This window comes from Neopsephotus bourkii, unplaced genomic scaffold, assembly GCF_033783945.1.
Source record: "Neopsephotus bourkii isolate Nb327-2 ecotype Australia unplaced genomic scaffold, CSIRO-AGI_Nbou_v1 NB_1376, whole genome shotgun sequence".
NCBI lineage: Eukaryota > Metazoa > Chordata > Aves > Psittaciformes > Psittacidae > Neopsephotus > Neopsephotus bourkii.
The window spans coordinates 564,513-584,199 of record NW_026901855.1 but is presented as its reverse complement, the minus strand read 5'-3'; the positions used below and the strand labels follow the sequence as shown (position 1 = coordinate 584,199).

The 19,687-nt window shown below is 45.1% G+C and overlaps 1 protein-coding gene and 1 long non-coding RNA gene across 4 annotated transcripts; one reads left to right on the top strand and one right to left on the bottom strand.

The window, feature by feature from the left end:
- Positions 1 to 4,366: 4,366 nt before the first annotated feature.
- Positions 4,367 to 19,266, bottom strand: LOC133219800 (uncharacterized). The gene is made up of 3 exons (XR_009727535.1): positions 19,133 to 19,266; positions 6,473 to 6,639; positions 4,367 to 5,639 (listed from the first exon to the last, which is right to left on the bottom strand). It is a non-coding gene; the product is annotated as an uncharacterized LOC133219800 (long non-coding RNA).
- NKX2-8 (NK2 homeobox 8) lies at positions 16,423 to 19,187 on the top strand. Of its 3 annotated transcripts, none has more exons than XM_061367312.1 (3): positions 16,423 to 16,623; positions 17,367 to 17,512; positions 18,630 to 19,187. In XM_061367312.1, the coding sequence occupies exons 1-3, from the start codon at positions 16,538 to 16,540 to the stop codon at positions 19,172 to 19,174; spliced, it is 777 nt and encodes a 258-aa protein (XP_061223296.1). In that variant the 5' UTR covers positions 16,423 to 16,537; the 3' UTR covers positions 19,175 to 19,187. The 3 variants fall into 3 exon arrangements, with proteins under 3 accessions (XP_061223296.1, XP_061223295.1, XP_061223298.1); XM_061367311.1 differs by having other exon boundaries at positions 16,424 to 16,683; XM_061367314.1 differs by lacking the exon at positions 16,423 to 16,623 and having other exon boundaries at positions 17,037 to 17,512.
- Positions 19,267 to 19,687: the final 421 nt, after the last annotated feature.

Sequence of the window (19,687 nt, the reverse complement as noted above, 5' to 3'; positions counted from 1 at the left end):
CATAACATGCTCACTTATAGTTGATCCTCTGTTGCCCTCAGATCCCACCTTCACTGGAGGCAACACATGCTTTCCTGTCTTGCCTTCCCTGTGGAAATCCTGAGCGTCAGTAACATAAAATATTCTATTTATGCAGAATATAAACAAAAGTAATTAATATAAATAATTTCTCTTGCCTTCCTCATTTCTGCCTGTCATTCAAGAGATAGGAGAGCATCACGACAGCTGGAATGGATGTTGTATATAAATGATCTCCAGATGGAAAAGGAATTTAGCCACTTACTTGGAGTTTCCAGATGTTTGAAAGACCTGGAAAACACACATTAACAGTGTAGACCATCCACAGGGTGTCTGGAGAGGAAGTGCATCTCTGCTGCACCTTTGGCTTATGGACATGTAGTAAGTGATATATTATTCACAATGTGCTGAATGTGCTGAGTACAGGCTAATCATGTATGCATCAGTGCTCAGTGGAACAGCTCAGCCTTGGAACGGCTGGAATCAGGGCCACCTGATGCACAGCACACACATCCACATTTCAGACCTGGATTCCCCCAGCAGAAGTCCTCCATTAGCAGGCAATGGGAGTAACAGGTATTTTGGAGGTCTGTCTTGGCCATGGGCAACATTTCCAACTTGTATTTGCTTGAGATCCCAAGCTGAACCAGAGGTTATTGGTGGTATCAGCCAATATCCAAAAGTAGAGATTTCCAGAAGTCAAAGATAGTGAAAAAAATTTCACCTTTTTCTGCCTTGGGAAAAAAAGGGAGGGGGGGGGGGGGGGAAGTAGAAATGCTGAGAAAAAATATTTTTGAAAAACTAAAATAACTAAAATAACTTTGTTTTTTCCTTCTTCAAGCACAGAAAGTGGCTTATATACAATTCAGTTAGCATTTAGAAACTTTTGAAAAATAAAATTTTCAAATAAATAAATATTATACAGTGTAAAACATCTTGGGACCATGGAAAGAGTGATACTGCATGTGAAAGTACATCAAGTTCTTTTCCCGTTGACACACCTCTACATTAAGAAAAATTGTACATCAAAAAATAGAAAATTTAGTCTCAATCTCCAAACCTTGTAAGCTTACAAGTACAATATTACAGGTATACGTAATATAATTAAGTCCTGCAATACCATTTTGAAGATCAGGAATGCAGGAAGAGTAGCATCAATTTAACTTTAAATCAAAACAAAACAAAAAAAGCAAACAAACAAACAAACAAACAAAACCCCCCCAAAAACCAAACAACAAAAAAAAAACCACTTTGTGTAAAGTTCTTTCCATTTTTTTTTTTATTTTTTTTTCCAGATAGAAGGTTGAAGATGGAAGTTCAGTTTTTTCTGGACTATGAGAAAAGGTTGGTGTCTTGCACAACTCATCAATGTAGTTTTGCTCACTTGAGGGCAAAAAACAAACTAAATCTCTGCTCTGGTTCAGAAGTAGTTTATTCAATACTGGGATGACATGAGTTGCCTTGAAACCTAGCTAGAAGATCATTTCACATTTGATTGCAACCTCTAGACCCTTCTGGGATGGAAGTTACGTCACTGAATGAGGCTGGTTTTGACTCCTGTACGTGCTCTTGAACTCTTCATTTAACTTGTTAATTCAGGTGCCAGGCACAGACTTTGTAGTCTACTCAGAGTCACTCAACCTGCCCCTGTATGGCCCCACAGAGAGCTTGGGAAGAGAGATAGTGGGGCAGGCTCACACACTGGTGTCATGGCATGGAGGTGGGTGGTGGGGAGTTGGACAGCATGATGGGGACAGAACTAAAACAAAAGAGAAAATCCATTCTCTTTGCCCTGAGTAGTTTCCAGTGGTTTGAGGATCCTGTGACCATCCAGGACAGGAGCTGTGAACATGGTACCCTAATGTTTTAAATCCAAGAGGAGTGTGGTCAGGCAAAGACAAATGCAAATTTCCACAGTGTATAAAATCAGAGATAAATAAACTGTGTAGAGCAGTTATCTTGCTGAAACCTATCAATCTATGTATCACAGTACGGTCAATGGTAAGCAAAAGGCTAAATTCTGGTAGAAGCAATCATGTTTTTGGTCTGAACCATCAGTGGTTGTACAATAACTATTTTTATTAGAACAGAACAACATTTGAAATTTCTGCTTAGAAGTTTTGGGACAACTTATTTTCTCTTAAAAAAAAAGAAAAAAAAGAATTTTATTCTTGTTTAGAATCAGAGTAAAATGTCAAAATTGCTCATGACATAAAATACCTCAAAAAGACACCCACAGCAAACTTCAATCTTTATGCATTGACTTCAATGCTTACAGTTCAGGGTATTTTGTTATTTTGCTATAGTCAAAATATTACAGCTGAATTGAAGTGCAACAACCATAGAGAAACCAAGCACTTCAAGCTGATGAAATGAAATATTCTGATATTTTTCCTCTGAGCAATTCAGCTAAAATTTTGGAATCCTAATGACAACAAAACCAGAAACAAAAATCAGAAAACCAGACAACAAAGAGCCAGAAGCGGTCCTGAAGAAGGATGCAAGGAAGGAAAGCACATTGTGGAGCCAGAGAAATAAATTGAATGGAAGTTTGACAAGAGCTTTTTACTTGATGGTCTTAAAGGCAAGTGTGGGAAGGAAAAACACTTTAAAAATAAGCATTGCTAGGATTCCCTTTCTCTGTTATTGTCTTTATTCTGCCATTAAATATTTCTTTTTTTTTTTTTTTTTTAACAAAGAAAGGAATGAAGGAAGGGTGAAAACAGACTGTTCTCTTCACATGTGCAGGTCCTAGCACCTTCCTTGTCCCATGTATGACCCTCAACATCTATACGATTTTTTACTGTTTATACCAGTTGGCCCACCCTAGATAAAGCAACATAATACCTAAATGCACTTCCACAGGCCCTCATTCTTTGAGCACTTTAATGACTTCTGGTAAAGCAGATTAAGCAGTGGAATACATGCTACTGACTCTAGAGTTCACGGGGCCACCCCTCCACTCACTTGAAAAAAAACAACTGTTTCCATCAACTCATTTTACTGAAGATCTCAAAAATATACTGTTTAGCTTTGAATCACTGCCAGACTGGATTGATCTCCTCATTCCACCTGATGTGGGACTGAGTAACAGATGATTGCCAGCGAGCTTCATTCCCTGAAGAATTCAATATTGCTACTATAGGTTCGAGCCAGCAGTCTTAACAAGCGTTGATATTTTTTTCAACACATCTTCAGAGGCCTTGAAATCACCGTGTCAGCTCAGTTTATTTTTCTGTCTTTCTGAAGAGGATCAAATGGCCAAACTGCAGAAAAACTTCAGCCAACATTTTCCTTCTTAAAGCCATAGATCCCTATGGCATTTAGTGCTCACACAATGTTTCTGGTTCTCCACTACCTTTTATTTTGAGCTCCCTGAACAATGCTGATTCTTCAAGGCTGCAATGTGATACTGTATTACTGTAAAAGGTAGAAGTGCAGATTGCTATTTAAACAAAGGGCCTCACTTTGCCAATAAACATCAAAGTATGTTAAAATGGATGCAAACACAACACAGATGCCCAGAAAAGGCATTTTATATTATCAGAGCAAAATGATGAGGCCTTTGAAGGGTTGGTGAGTCTCACAGATTTATAGTAATTTGGTTTTTGTCTTTAAACCTCTAAGTCCTAGCATCACAAGAACATAAAAGAAACTCAGCTTTCAAAAGAGTTCCTTTCTAGATTTTGTGTTTACAGGATATAATTTACCAAAAGGACCTTAAAAACCAGGTTGTCTGTTACAATATGATTATAATTAGCTCATTATTAGTGGCAACATTATAGCATCATTTTTTGTATTACACCTGAAAAAAAGTTGAGAATACTTGAAAATATTTTCTTGTGCAGTGACTTAAACACAGATTACAGTGTAATACATTGCTTCTCATGTAAATACGTCATTTTGAATTGTATAACTCCTCTAAAATATTGATGCTGAATGCTGATTTCAGTGATTCTTTTTTTGAAAGTCTAATATATATATCAAACTATACCCCATGCAAAAACCCAGAGAGGAATAGAAGTTCAAACCTACAGACACTGTAGCTGCTTGCTTGCTGTTTACTCCTTTCCAGGAGAAAATGGATGGGAAGTAATTCTGAAAGGCCAAACAGATAATAGGAAAAACTCTGAAACGCTTACCACTGGTTGAAGTGTCAAAACCTACCACTAATACAGTACAGAGGTATTGCTCCTATAGGCTGTGGCCAGACTTCAGACTTTAATATGTTGTTATTCCCCATTTGATGCCCCAAATGCCAATACAAACTTTGCCTTTGTCAGCTCAAGTGTACTTATACCTTTTTAATGACAAGTGCATTTTCTGTAGATACAGAAATTATTTCTGTAGAAATGAACAAACAAGGCAGATTTTAATAAAAGCATATGGACCTGTATTATTGCAGACTACAGGAGCTGTAACCTGGTGCTGTGTGCCAGCTGTCATACCATGGGACAACTATATTTGACACCAATTGGAAGAGAAAAAAAAGAAGAAGAAAAAACTGAAAAGGAAGGAAAGGAGTTTTCTGAACTGAGGATTCAAACTCTGTTTAGCATCATCCTTGCTCTGAGATGATGTAGAGTGTAGCTGCTCTGGTGCTTGATTCTCTTATCTGTTATTCCCACCTGTACAATGCAATTTTCTGGCCAGACAAGCCTGATTTGGTCATCCAGCTGGGCTGGGAGTGGACAGTTCGTGCTGGAGTGCTGCTGGACGCAGAGGAGCAAGCGTTAGCTCTTACCTTCCCTGCTGTTTCTTGGCATGCAGCTTGTTCCCATGATGTATCTGAGGCTGGTCATGGAGGTTTATGGTTTATTTTTATAGCAATGTTTTCAAGCAATTATCTTCCAACTTGCAGCCATAGACCTTTATACTCTCAATCTAGCAAAGGCTTCTTTCTGTAAATCCACTTGTTTAAGATTTCCCTCATGTGCACACACTAAACACATTGTTAACCTTGACGAGCAGTTAAACACTTATCCAGAACCGCAAAATTTCAGCTCATTTTCAAGTGTTGTAAGCCCTTATTTCTCTTGTCCATTCTGTAAGCTCGGCATGGTACGACAATAAAGGAAGGAATAAAATAGCTAGAGCCATAAACTTAACTAGTTTGAATCAGGGTAGCTCCACAAAGTCCATGGGGTTATAGAGATATGCACACACTCTGAATCTGGCCTTCTGTAAAACAAAATTCACTAATTACTGGCTTTCATAGGTCTACTTGTATTTCTCTCTTATTGGGGTTTGTGTGTTTTCCTTTGAAGATAAGACACTAAGTTTATTTAAAAGAGTACTGAGAGCTCATTAGTCAATATTGATTTTGGTGTGCTTGAGTTGGTATAATCGCACAAATGCAATTATGCTAATAAAATCTATTAGCAGTCATGCTGGCTAGTGAGTGTTATGTCTTCACAACGGACTAAAAATCCAGGCTCCGATTCTGTATTGCACTATTATGTTTTATAGTCAGTGTAACTCAAATGATTGAATTAGAGATGCAGAAGAATAATCTGAAGATGCTCTAAACTCGGCCCCCTTTCAGTGGGTGCAGTACCCAAAATGTAATAGGAACTTCACATGCTAGTTAGAGGTGAGTTCTGGAGCCTGAGTCGCTGGATCTGGAAAAAGAAAGGGAAAATATTGCTGTAGTGATTATTACACAAGAGAAAGACCAAACAGAGCATATGAGATCAAAAATGAGGCAGGAAGAACACAAACTTAAACACTGTACATACGAAGATTAACTACATAAAATAAAAGCTGGAAGAAATAAAAGAGCCAAACAAGGCAGTACAGGAAATTTCTAAAAATGTTGCCGTTGACACTAAAGAAAGACAGAGAATATTCTTCCTGCAGCTGCAGTACAGCTGCCACAGCCAAACAAAACCCTCTCAGGACCAAAAAACATAATAAACTGAAACTTTATTTAAGAGAAGCAGTATCTTTTCTCCGCATCCTGAGCCAAATACTTACTAAATCAGGGTGCAAGCATAGCTTGGGAGCACCCAATGGCACAAAATATCTTTCTAGGATCAGGAAAGCTTAAGATCTGGTTTTGGGGATGTTAAAATGCATCTTTTTGCTCTCTTGCTGCCACTGTACAAATGAGACTTCGGCCCTGTTTTTCTATCTCCATTTCAAGACCCCTGATGATAGATTCTGAGACTTCTGATTTCGGTCACTTAAACCATCAGAAAGTGCACATATACAGTTTTAAACTGAGAGCTGTAATGCTTCCTAGTGGTCTGGATTGCCTGCTGTTTAGTGTTTCAGATGGTACTGTACAAAAAGAGCAGCTGGGACTCTGTGTGCTGCTGGGGGTTTGCTCCTAGGACACCCTCCAGCCTCTCAATCCCATCTCAGTTGCACTTGGTTACTGAGAAAGTTTTGCATTTGTTATAAGGTGCTTATACTGATTTACAAAGGCTTTGAAAAGCAGAGCCCATGTTACCTTTCTGAGTTAGTGACTCTTTACTCCACTGGTCACAGGCTGAGGTCAACTGATACAGGTCTCTGTGCATCTTCAATACTGAAATGCATCACTTTGGGTGGTCGCTCTTTCAGCCATTGTGCACGTGGCCCCACTGCCTCCTGACAGTACTGGCACTGCTACCTTCCCTGCAGTTAAAGTCCAAATGCAAGACACAGTTGTGTTCATCAGTCATTAACTGGATACAAATCATTGTGATTTCTGTAGAATTATTGCTAATGCTGTTTTTTCATTTGTTTCTCTTTAGTGCATTGGGATGTGTCTGCAAGACAGGGCACTAAAAAGTGTGTTTTCTTTTCCCCTCTGTCATTCTGTTTTTATTTTCTGTTTGCAAATGTAATTCCCTCCCTTGGTACAGCAGGATAACATGCATAATGTAACTATGTGAGCACAGCTGAACTTTTTCCTGCTCTAAAGAAAACATTTATTATGGACCAGAGCACAGAATAGCTATACAAATAACTTTGATTAAATAAGTAACATAAACCAACTTCTCCTGTAAAGAAACATAATGTATTTATCAAATTAAATATGGATAATGCAATCCTGTGTTGACTATTCAAGCTGAAATGCTTACTAAATCAATGTAACAGATCAGAATTTACAGAAGAAGTCAACCCTCTAAAGCCACTATTATTAATCATTACTTTAAATTCTGTAAGTCCTTTTGATGTTGGGCATAATACAGATGATTATGCGAGTAGAATTGTAACTGTATTGTTAATCAATGGATGTTTTTACTAACTGGATGAATAATAGCAAAAGAAAGCATATTCTAAAAAAAAAAAAAGAAAGAAAAAAAAAAGGTTGGAATGTGTCTGCTCCAGAAATATTAAAGTAGCTTTGTTTCACTGATGTTACAAATTCCATCATATGAAAACTATTATACAAAGATTACTCATTATTAAAGGTATACCACAAGATTTCATGGTAACAGAGTGTTGTCATGGGATAAACATATTTCACTTTGAAATATTCTCCATAAATGCCTCAGTCACCACAACTTCCACTTAGCTGTGGAGGGCTGGCAGGAATGTTTTGTTTTAAAATTAATCATCCACTGTTCTTCCTTCCTGTCAGTAAGCTTAAGCACTGCAATATGAGGGAGAAAATCTTGGAACTGTTTTTCATATTCATCCAATGCCCAAGACTGGAGACAGAAAGGGATATTCCAAAAGCTGATTTGGGGAATATTGTAATTTTGAGAATTTCAGTGAGAGCTCTCACTTAGCTGAAGTACCCCAAAAGTAAACTGCTCTAACTCTAGCAGAACTGAGCACTAAGTGATTAGTATTAGTCCTACAAGAAGCTAAGGCACTATCACAGGCATGATGGTCAGAGTTATTCATTCCAAGTAATTTAATTTAGGAAGTATGTCAGCACAAAATCAATCAACAGAGAAGTCATAAGATGATTCAGCTGAGTTTAAAACTGCACATGTGAAGCTGACTACAGACTCCTAAAGAGAACATCTGATGTACAACCTTACCCTGGGATCAGCTTGAAAAGGAGGGCAGAGGTAGGGAGGGTCAGCAGTCATTTATTCACTATTAGTTATGGTGTGTTCTTCCAGCCCCTTGGCTTTCTGTCCTCCCTCTTTCACAGAGCCCGTGGGTTCAGGATTTGTCTGATGCCTCAGCCAGTTCCTTCTCTGACAAGCCCGCTAGGGGATTTGCTGGCCGTTTTTGTAGGGTAAGAGGCAGACCTGGGCTCTGCTCTCCTGCATCTGCAGGGATTCACACTGCTCTCGAGTGCAAGCTGCTCCTGCCCACAGTAGCCTCAGTGGGGGTGCATGACTCTGAATCATCACGCAAGTCCACTTAAACTCAAAAAGACCCCAAACCAAAAATATGTCTGTGAGTACTTATAAATGTTAACATCTCACAAGGCAGTGGGTTGTGTGCTTAGCATCTGAGTGCTGGCATGAAGCTGTGCTGGGATACAAGCACACCAACAAGTGAGACTGAAGTGGTGTGAATGCAAATTGGATTTTCCTATGTTGCTAATTGCCGCCCATCAGTAAAAAATCCCTCTTTCCTATTTCAACAGTGTTAGTCCCTGACTGAGATATCACTCATGGATTTTTTTAATGTGAGCTTTAGCAGTTACTTTTTTGGAAGCAGTGTGTTAATATGATGTCACTGGGTCTGCAGGTGAGTAAAACCCCAAATAACTTTTCTATTGAAAAGTTCTTTCAGCAGCTGTTTCCACGCATGATTCATAACTTATCTGCCTTAAGAACTGTGGCCATTTAAAAAGCTTTAGTGAACAAAAGCACAGCACAACCACAAGTCCAGAATGAAGGACAAACACTTTCATTAAATACCTGCCCGCATGTGTGCTTATTTAGAATTTTTACAGCATTTTTTTTATGGCTAATGTACTAGATGGATACTCATCAGTCATGCCACATACATGCACAGCAGTGGCATGAGATAGCTGATTTAATAGAATCTGGCCCTATTTTAAAGGCAAGGAAATAGATCAAGCAAGTGAAGCCGTGTGGGATGAGAGTGGCAGAACTAAAGTTAGGTTTCAGATCTTACTCCATTCCCATCTAACACATGCTCTTTCAGACTATGTTGCCATCTTACTAAAGCTGGACTTTGGAAATTACTGTGCAAAAGAACCTTTGAGAAAATAACTTGGGGAGACATTTATATTCTCACTGTATGTATAAGTAACTGCATAAACTGATTCTCGTCTGTTTCAATTACTGAATTTTTACATCTGAACCCAAACTATATCTGTCTCACTAGAATTCTTGTTGCCCTTTAGGGTGACGAATGTATCATATGACAGCAGAATGAGGACCAGAGACTTTACTAGACTCTCTGAAATCTTAAATAAGAGCTTAAAATGAGATTAAAATAAGTCATAGCTGAAAACACACTGGCAGCTATTGTCTCGTAATCAAGTATTCCAGTCTGGGATGGTTTGAGGATATTTCAGAGCTTTGCTGTTCAGTTTTGATTATTCATGGCATTTAAGAAACTGCCTCAGGATTGAGAAATCACCACATATTCTCCTGGTTTCTTAATGCAATCTCTGACAGTAGAGTATGTTTGACACTTGCTACTGTTGGCGAATAACTGCAAATAAGCATTAAAATGGTAACAGTGAATAGTGAAAAAACAGGGCAAAAAGAGCTAAATCATGGGTTGGGAGAAGGGAAGAAAACCAGAAGAGAGCTGCGGAGACAGACACAGAGGAAGAAAAGAAGATTAATCATCTACTGTGAGGTTTAAAGACCATTATTATGTCAAATCTTGATCATCAAAAGTGTGGCTATATACATTAATGTATAAAATATGTAAAGTTTGATGTGTGTAGTTTGCTGCTTCTTAGTTTGGAAGTTTGTTGTATGTATAGCTTCTAGCTGCCCTGTTTAAAACATACATATTCAGGATCAAAAATAGCGGCTCAATATCAAGTCAGAGCAAAGCTGAAAAATTCAGATGTGGATTTGTCATTACATGTGGAAATGGGGACTTTTTGATCTAGGTAAAGTGAAACATAAAAGCCAATTTTATTGTTATAGAATGGGAGTGACTCCTTCCCCATAAACTACCTCGTGGTAACTTGTACAGCCAAAGCTTTTCTGTCACTCATTGGGTAGCATAGCCGAACCAGCACTGCTTCACCCAGCTGAGTGCTCTTGAAGTCAGCAGAGTTACCTCAGTCAACATTTTAAAGCCAGCTGTAGTCAACAGTGTGCAAACGAAATGAGAATTCAGTCTGAGAATGGCAAGAAACTATGTACTGAAATTTTAAATTTACTTTCTCTGATCACATCTTTTTATCAGGGACAAATCTATTTAGTTCTTGGAACAGCCAAAAACCACCTTTTCCTTAACATTTTCAGTTGGGAACTAAAAGTGCCTTTTTTGCCTGATTTCCAAAAGTGCAAGCCTCACATAACCTTATTTTCTGTCTGCCATCTACAAAAAAAACCACCCCCCCCCAAAAAAAAAAAAAACAACCAAATTTGATAGATGGTCAGAAGTCTCAAACCCAGTTGTGATCACAGAAAGTTTGTGAGCTCTCATAGCTTGAGAAAAAACCCAACTTACTGGCTCACTGACAGGAAACAAATATTTGGCTTGGCAGCCTGCTTGCCAATCAGTGAATGTGATGGCCAGTCAGTTGGTGTGTACCTAGCCAAATCATTGCTGCCTCTTGGTGACTTGGTATGCCACAGAGGAAGAAAGTAATCATTTATGAAAATAATAAAATGACCTTTTAAAAGTCTGCAATTTTGGCTGCCAGTTTTATTCTAATAGAGGTCATGCATCAGAATTCAATAGAATTTAATCAATGGAGGATAATTATCAGGATTCAATGATTATTTAAAAAAATGGTATCTTACAAGACAGGACAAAGAATTATACACTGAAATCAAATATATACCCTTGTAAGCTGTTCAAAGCACAAAATTACTTTTGTCTTTTTGAAGATCTGTTGAAAGTGATCATGTTGGTGAACAGGACAGCTTCCCTCAGGGACACTGTTGTCCTCTATTGCAGTTTCTCAACAACTGCTTAAGGACTTAAGAATTCATGCTGTTTTCCTGGCACCACCCACTTTAGTTTTGGGTCCAGAGTCTGAAGTGGCAGGTACCTAATTCCCACTGAAGTAAAGGGTGATTAGATGCCTAAACACGAGGTGTATCTGGGGCAAGGTCACTGTCTGAGAGCAGCCCCCTTCAAAGTCATTGTTGCTACTGGCTGCCCTCTGGGCTGCAGACGTACCACTTCCACCCTGGAGCCTGCACATTTTGCACATGCATATTATAACAGCGAGGATAACGGGCCCCACACTCCAGTTACAGCAGCTGAATCTGGGCCTGAGAGCCATCCTGTCCTGGATATAGTTTCCTTCGCCGGAATGTGCTCCTGCCCCCTGTACCTCGCATGAAGGCTGAGAGTGTGGTATGAAAATGGGGCAAGGAGGGGAACGGCAATGCAATCGTGGTAGGTACAAAGCCTGTACTCCAGACAGCTCCCAACAGAGAAGCCTCCGCAGTTTCATGACCCAGATAACTAGAGTGGCCCTTCCCCACTTGCCCAAGGAGAGTGTGCTGACAGGGAAGTGGAAGCCTCATCCCCTCAGCCTTAGCCGGGCTCCAGGAAGCCCAAGGGAAGGAAAGCCCAGGCAGCTGGACAGCCTAGCTCATGTCCACGCCAGTTTGGCTCTGCACAAACTAGTTCCAAAGCAACTTAAAGAGCAGGGAGGGCTCGTCCCTTGCTGCTTTGCTTGCAGTCAATTTGCAAAATAATTCCTCTAGGATGATCACACAGAGCAAATGAAAAGCTCAGTCCTGAATCCTCCATTGCTGTGGGTAATCCCTGTTTCAAGAAGTAAAGTCTCTTGTTTAAATGCAGAACAGAAAAAAGAGGGTTTCAGAGGAAGAGTAAGCCTTGGATAGCATGCTTTGCACGTATATGATTAAATAATTTTTATTTATTTTTAATTAATGAGTTCTGTAAAACCGAAAGAAGACATTCTTTTTAATAGGTTGAAGTCGATGTGTGTATGTACTTAGATTAGGAAATAGTCATAAAAAGAAGAAATCAAGGAGCTGCAGAAAAAGATGTAGATCATTCAGAAGTATTAGGAAGTGGGAAAAGCAAATTACATTATTCTACAGGAAAAGAGAGGCAAATACAACATACAGAAATATATAGAAACCAATTCTTCCTGCAGGAAATATTCCATGCTCTCCACGATATTGCCTTAGAAAATGTCCCATAATGAATTTCAGCTGCAAAGCTAAAAGACAAAGAGCTTATAGTAAAATTCGAAGTCCAAAGCTGTTTAGTTGTTGAGAGGGAAAGATACCATTTTCAGAAGATGATGAAGGAAAAGGGTGTAAAGTTATGGAAATACTGATTAGTGGGAAAATGAAATAGAGAATTATTTGATTTTATAGAAAAGTGGAATCTTATATTCTTCATAATCAGTCCTGAAATTCACATTCTGTGAGGTCAGGTTTTCTTTTCAGTAAAATCAGTGAGCTGAATTCAACTCCCTCGTAGATACTTTGTTACACAGATTAAATCGTTAAAATGCAGTATGCTAGAGAAAGAACGCTCTTGGTCAGGGGTTCATTTGACAGCTCTGGTACAGGGGTTTTTGTGATGTTTGCCATGTCACTAATTTTCTGTGCCTCAGTAGCCAGCCACCAACAGAGGCGTGAGCCTGGCAAGGTGTGTTGTCTTGGTACCTTTTATACCCTCAGATTTAACCTATCACGGCAAAAGCGTTCAGCCAGCAGCACAGACTGGAAGCCCCCAGACAGAGGGCTTCTCCTGGCTGTCGGCGCTGCCCCTCGCTCGCCTGGCTCAGGGCCCTGGAGAGGTCATTCTCAGAACCGGGACTACACCAACCGGAGCCAGGCTGCCACTTGTATTGATGTAAATGTGTTGGGTTAGTTTCCTCCCCTCTCTCGAGGTGTAGACACAATCAACTATTTCAGGAAAATGCGCGCTTTCTGCATCCCACATACATCGATTTGGTCAATCTGCTTTGCAACCCTCCACTGAGCACCATAAATGAACTCATTCAAAAAAAAAAAGAAAAAAGGAAGGAGAGAGAGAGAGAAAGCCGCTATTTTCTCAGGTGGTTGGAGGTGTTTTTAACAGCGGGGGCCTGTGAGGAGGGGAGCCGGGCAACGGCGCGGCAGAAGCCACAATGGGACGATCCGACCCAGCCCCGGGTCATACCAAAGGGCCGGGCCCCATCTCGGGCTGGACACCACGCAGCGTTCCGCAAATGCTCAGGGTTGCTGGGATGAGAGCAACCCTGCCCGCGCTGCAGGATGGCCAACCCGCTGATTGTGTGGTGGCCGCGGCAGCACATCTCCCCCAGGGCTATGGCGGCCGCCCTCGCCTCCGGCCCACGGGGGGACGGTGCCGGTTTCCCCTGCTATCTGGTCCCTGCCTGCTTTATGTGAGCCGCAACCAAGCACGCAGCTGGCCGAAAAGCGCCACGAATAACGTGGAAGCAAACAACCATTTTAAATTTAAAATATTTTTCTTTATCCCTTTGGAAATGTGAAAATTCTTTTAAAAGCGCGGGGATGGAGGGGGACGGAAGTATTTCTGTGGACTTAGCTAGAAGGACAGGGAGGCCAAGCACACGCAGCCGTCCCCTTCGGGGCCACGGTAACAGGCTCTGTTTCATTCCGTAGGCCCGCCGAGACTCGCCGTAAGGCAGAGACTGACCGGCTACAGGATCGCCCTGCAGTCCCCACCACCGCTGAGGGTGGAGCACACGCGTGGGAGCTGTCTCGTATGCGTGGCATCCCCGGAAAAATGCCTGCCCTGTCTCATCCCCGTGGGTGCCGTCGGGTCTCGGTGGCGGCCCAGAGCTAACAGTCACCCGGCGGCACGGCGGAGCAACCTGAGAACTGCAAACCCACCCCTCGGAGGGGCATCTAAGGATGACGTCCGCAGGGGGACCGCAGGTCCGGGGTCCTGTCGTGGAGAGTGCCCCCCGGCCCCAACACCAAAGTGCCGCAGGAGAGGCTGACATCTGAACCGGCAAACCCCGAAATGAGGCCGAGCAGCCAGAACTGAAAAGTGTCCAAGTCGGTGCCGAGAAAAACAGGAGATGAAACATTTCGGGTTACGACGTTCTGCCTTTGAAGCGAACTATTTCCCGCAGATAACAATGCGTAGGTATATTTAGACAGCTCGGCTCGTCCCAGGAGAATGTGTCTTGCGCTATTTGAGAAAAACTCTAAGAGTAAGTGCAAATATTTGTTGCTGAAGAGCTCTTAAAGGTTGAGGGGTACCATTTACTTATTTCTACACATCAGTGTGGGCTTAGGATGTTAAATAGATTAAAAGGCTAAGAGAGGTCACTGAAGTAGACTCTCTCTCATCCTGACTTTTTTTTCCTTGGAAAGTTTTCCACTTTCTTTCGAGTGTCCTTGGCAAACTCCTCGTAAGAACCACCTCTGGTACTGTATAAGTTTGTGGCTCTCTGAACCCCGGCCCCGCCCCCCCCCGCCCCCCCCCCCCCCCCCCCCGAAACTCCGCTCTGGTCCAGGCATTCGGCAAATATTTGCCCGCGGGGTCGAGATATTAATAAGCACTTCTCGGCCTCCTTTTATACTCGGGGCGCCCGGGAGCGCTGGCGGCAACGGCGCTCCGGCGGGGCGGGCAGGGGAGAGCGGCCGTACCTGGCGAGGGGGGAAGGGGGGGGAGCCTGGCTGGCGCCCACCTCCCTCCGGCCCCGGGCTGTCCCGGCCGTGACACGGGCAGGCGGGCTCAGGGGGAGACGGCGACACCGGGACCAGGGCGACCGCGGGAGGAGCCACTCCGCCGAGGACGGCCATGTCGTTTCAATTTAATCTCATTTAAAAAGACGTAACTAATAAATTTGTATGGACGGGGCTGCCGGAGACGTAAAGCAGAGTCGATAGTGGTTCAATCCCATTGAACCCTATTGAAAACCATGACAACAAGGAACAAGCTCCGATTTATCCCGGAGAGTTAAAGCACATTGTGGGAAGGCGTCAATCACCTATTATTCCAGATCTGAACAAATGCAAAATCTTGACTGGAACAAATGCTTCCAACAGGTCCGGGACATAGGGCTACATTTCCCTTTTGTTCACGGCCTAGCAGTTGGCATGTATTTGTGCTCCCCTCGCTCCGACCACCCAGGACGGCTGGGAGGCTGTGCTTGGAGCAGGGAAGATAACTACTGTCACCAAGCACGCTTGATAGGTGGCTGCAGTAATCACGGCCTGGGAATCGTTTATATGGAGCCTGTCCAGTCGCGAAGAAATATGCGGGAAGTTGGCCAAATGGAGCCTTGTGCCCAGTTCATCTCGCCCACAAATCTCGCCGATATAAATCTCGCCTTTCCCTTGTCGTTATTGCTCTGTTGACATTGTTCCCCTGAAATGCAACCGCTTCCAGAAGCGACGCCCGGAGCAGGGCGGGGAGGGGCGACGGCCGCCCGGGCAACGGGGAGCGGGGTCTGCCGGGCGGCCGGGAAGCGGTCACAGATGAAAATGATCTATAGGCTAAAGCTTATAGATGTCTGTTTGGTCAGGGAAATTTGAGCCAACGAAGCCAGGAGAGTATCTCTGTGTGTACCTGGGTTTCTGTTTCCGGGCCCTCAGAGAATCATCACAGGGTTTCGCGCCGTTTGCCTGGCGGAGCTGTGTCGTGTGCGCTTCGGAGGGGGTGCCGTCAAAGGAAACTAGGAGGAGGTTAGGTGTCTCCTTCCCCCGAGGTTTTCCATCCAGAAGGACTTGCCACCCACTGGTTTTCTAGACGGGCGTCAGGTCCTTCCAGCGAAACGGGCGGGAAGCGACGGGGACTGGCGCTGTGGCGCGAGGGTGGGGAGCGTGTCGCGCTCCCGCCCTCTGCGGCCCCAACGCTTGACCCACGCTGCGCTACCCGACTTAATCAGTCACTTCTGCCCCTGCCCTGCCGCTGAGGACCGAGCCCCCCAGCTGCGGGTTTGAGTTTAAACAGCGCATCGAGCTTCGTGCTCCCATGTCATATTTCTTTATAAGTCCTCCGCTGCCATCGAAGCTTCGCGGCGGGACGGGGCCGAGTGGTGACAGGCTGCGAGGAGTCGCTTGTCTGCGGAGACTACAGCGGAGCTGCCGCCGGGTCCCTGGCCGTGCCCAGTCGCTGTCTGCAGACGCCTGGACAGGGGCTCGGGGCTTGTGCGCTAATGCTTTCGGCAGAGGAAGCAGCTCTCGGGCAGCTTTCTCCGGGAAGGAATGGGAGACGCCCGGATAAATAAATATGCCGTGTTTTATCTTTTCTCCCTCTCTTCCAGCTTCAATTGTTTCGGTCACACATACATATCACCCAATGATCACATATGCCCCAATACTCCTTGGTGCTACGACGCAAAATGATGCTAAAATATATTTATCTCCTACCCCTCCTCCTGACTCTTGCCTATGGACAGGCAAGTGTTGGGCTCCCTGCGTTTCCTCAGCCAAGATCACGCCATCACCCTTCGTGGGAGAATGGTGCACCTTTCAGAACCATGCTCAGAGAGGCAAAATCTCCGCCGAGATCCCATCCCCTCCACGCACACAACCGCCAGCCTTCCCCGCCGACAACTCAACCGAGGTGTGAAAAATCCCTCACTGAGGGTCGGAAACCTGCCAATGACAAGAGGGAGAATTGGAGGTAGCACGACAAACGGCCTGGGGAAATAAAGCAAATAACGACTTAAATTCCTTCCAGGTTTAAAAAGAGAGGGGCAAAGGGGGGCAAATAAAGAGGGAGAAGCAGGGACGGGGCTCTCGGCAGGCTCTGCGGATGTCCTGGGAGGATTCACTTTGTCTGCGGATAGAAGGGACGCTGGTGGCTTTAGTGGCGAATGGAGGGGGGTGGTTGTTGGTCATCCACATGCCACCCAAGATGTTATTCACTGCTAACAATTACCATTATCTGTCCCCACTTTTGGCTAATCAGACAGAATATGTAATGATGAAGCCTGTTTCCTGCTGTCTTTGGGAGGTAACGGGTTATTCTCTCATGGGGGTAGCGGGAAGGGGGGGTTACACCTACTCCCATTAGGGCTTTAGCACTTGACTAATTCAGGTACTTAGCATCCTATAGACAGGGACGGTTTGAAAGCAGGCAGTGTTTTCAGTGGGGAGGACTGTTTATATAAACAGGACACCTCTGTAAACGACACTAATATTTGGGGTTAGGTGGCGATGGAAGGAAAGGTCCTCTTGAGCTGGGAGATTCCTCAGTAACTGGGCGCAGTCCTTTCCTCGCAGATTTTAAGGGAGGGAATTCGAGGTTTTGGGACGATATTTTTGGTGTGTGTGTACACAACCTACCATGGCCACATCTGGCAGGATCAGTTTTACAGTGAGAAGCATTTTGGATTTACCAGAGCAGGATGCTAATAGCATAAAGCAAGCTTCTGACCATCACCACTCAGCGAACTACACCGGCTCGCCGTACCGAGGGTGGATAGAAAGAGACAGAAATCACTATCCCTGTGAGTATGAAATGGACAGGAATTCGCCAACGCCGGACAGCTTTTATTTATTCCCCCTATAGCTTCGGGGAAGATGTGAAGAAGGGAATCGCCAGTGTGTGTAGCCTACAGGATCGGGGGGATGCAGGATGGGAATTTTATAGAATATTGCTGAATTGCAACAATGAAACAGCAGGAATATCCCGACCATGAGCTTAAGAGAGAAAAGATTAATTTTCACACACACACGGGTACGTCTGTCATGTTCCCAGATATTGCAGAAAGCAAAACCTCAGCCTGTGTCCGCCCGTCTCTCTGCGCTTATCTTTTAAGCTCCCTTCCCGGATTTGTTTTGTTTTTGTTGGGTTTTGTTTGGTTTTGGTGTGGGTTTTTTTTTTTTTTGTTGTTGTTGTTGTGGTTGTTTGTTGTTGTTTTTGTTGTTTTGTTTTTAAATTATTTTTAGTTTTTTCCCCGTTTCACTGTTGCAAGAAATCCTGCCTGTGTGTGTGCCGGCGAGGTTCAGTCATTCCAAGCACCACCAAGGGAATCATAGCACAACCCTGAGCCTCGCCTCACTGTGCCTAGATCTACACATCTGCCATGGTGGAGGGCAGGCTCCGGCCCACAGCCCCGGCTCCGTAGGGCATTGGTCTTGCCTTACACACGTAAATGGTGCCGCAGATATAGGGCATTTAATGTGTGTGCATGGGGGGAGGCAGTCCTTTGGATGGATGCGGGAGCCCTGCTAGGATAAGTTGAATATTAAGGTAATCGAGCTGCTGAAGAAAAGCGGTAGTGAAAGGAAGGGGCAGCCCGGTATTACGCTTTAACACCGAGGTAGCACGGACACTACCGGCCCGCAAGCCCCTGGCGTCCGTGCCCGTGAGGGGATCTGCGGCAGGCAGAGCCTCTCCCCGGCGTGGTGAGAAGCCCGCTCCGTCCTGTAAGCCAGGTTGAATGTATTCGGGGGCGTTAGCTCACATCTCTTGTTGACTGTCGGGATTAATCCGGCCCGTTAAACAGCCAGAGCTCTCCCTGCAGGAGGTGCTTCGGCTCTCGACGGCCGCCACCTCCCGGGTGGCTGCCCCAAGGCCCGGCCCCTGCCATCCCCTCTCTCTAACCCCCTCACTGTCCTCAGCTTCCGACGAGAGCGGCCCGGAGCTGAGCTTGCCCGACTCCACCCAAAGGTCGCTCCCCGCCCGAGGCTCGGAGGCCGAAGAGAAGAAAAAGAAGCGGCGGGTGCTCTTCTCCAAGGCACAGACCCTAGAGCTGGAGCGGCGGTTCCGGCAGCAACGGTATCTCTCGGCCCCGGAGCGGGAGCAGCTGGCTCGGCTGCTCAGCCTCACTCCGACCCAGGTGAAGATCTGGTTCCAAAACCACCGCTACAAGACGAAGAGGGCGCGGAGCGAGGGCCCCGGAAGCCCCCAGCAGCGCCCGCCCACCCTGCTGCGCCGGGTGGTGGTGCCGGTGCTGGTGCGGGACGGGGAGCCCTGCCGCGGCTGCCCAGCCAGCCCCCCGCCGCCCGCAGCCCGTCCCAAGCCGGGTTGCGCCCTGCCAGGCTGCAGCGCTCAGGCCGCCCTCGCCCTGCCGGGCTACCGAGCCTGCCCGCCAGCCGCAGCCCTCGGAGTCTTCCCCGCTTACCAGCACTTAGCGCACCCAGCCGTCGTCTCCTGGGGATGGTGACAGCGGCGCCTCGCCCTCCGGGGCCGGACTCATCCCACGGGCGCGGGGAGGCCCGCCCCAGCCCCGGGCTCCTAGCGCGAGGAAGCCACCGGGGCAACGTGGCTGCCGGGCTCTGGGGGGCCGAGCGGCAGAGTGCGGCTCCGGGGCGGCGGTGCTGCAGGCCGGGGCGAGGCTCGCCTGGGCAGCTTCCCCAAACGTCGGTCCCACTGAAGGCGCGGACGCCGGGTGCGGCTCTGATTTTGTAAAACCTCTTCTCTTCCTGCTCCCTTACCTGAGGTTCCTTGTTAAAGACGTAACAGTAACAATCCCAGCGACGTAGTTTGTTTTAAAATAGTTGCTTCTTCCAGTGACTAATAAAATGATTTTCTGGAAAATAATATTTTATTTTTCTTTCCCCGACGGAGAAGTGTAGTTTTGACGGTCGGGGTCTTTCATAGGATAACCTCCCGTGCCATGAAGGCTGAGATACTTGTCTCGATCGTGCCGGCGGATTTTCAATTTCGTTTATTTTAC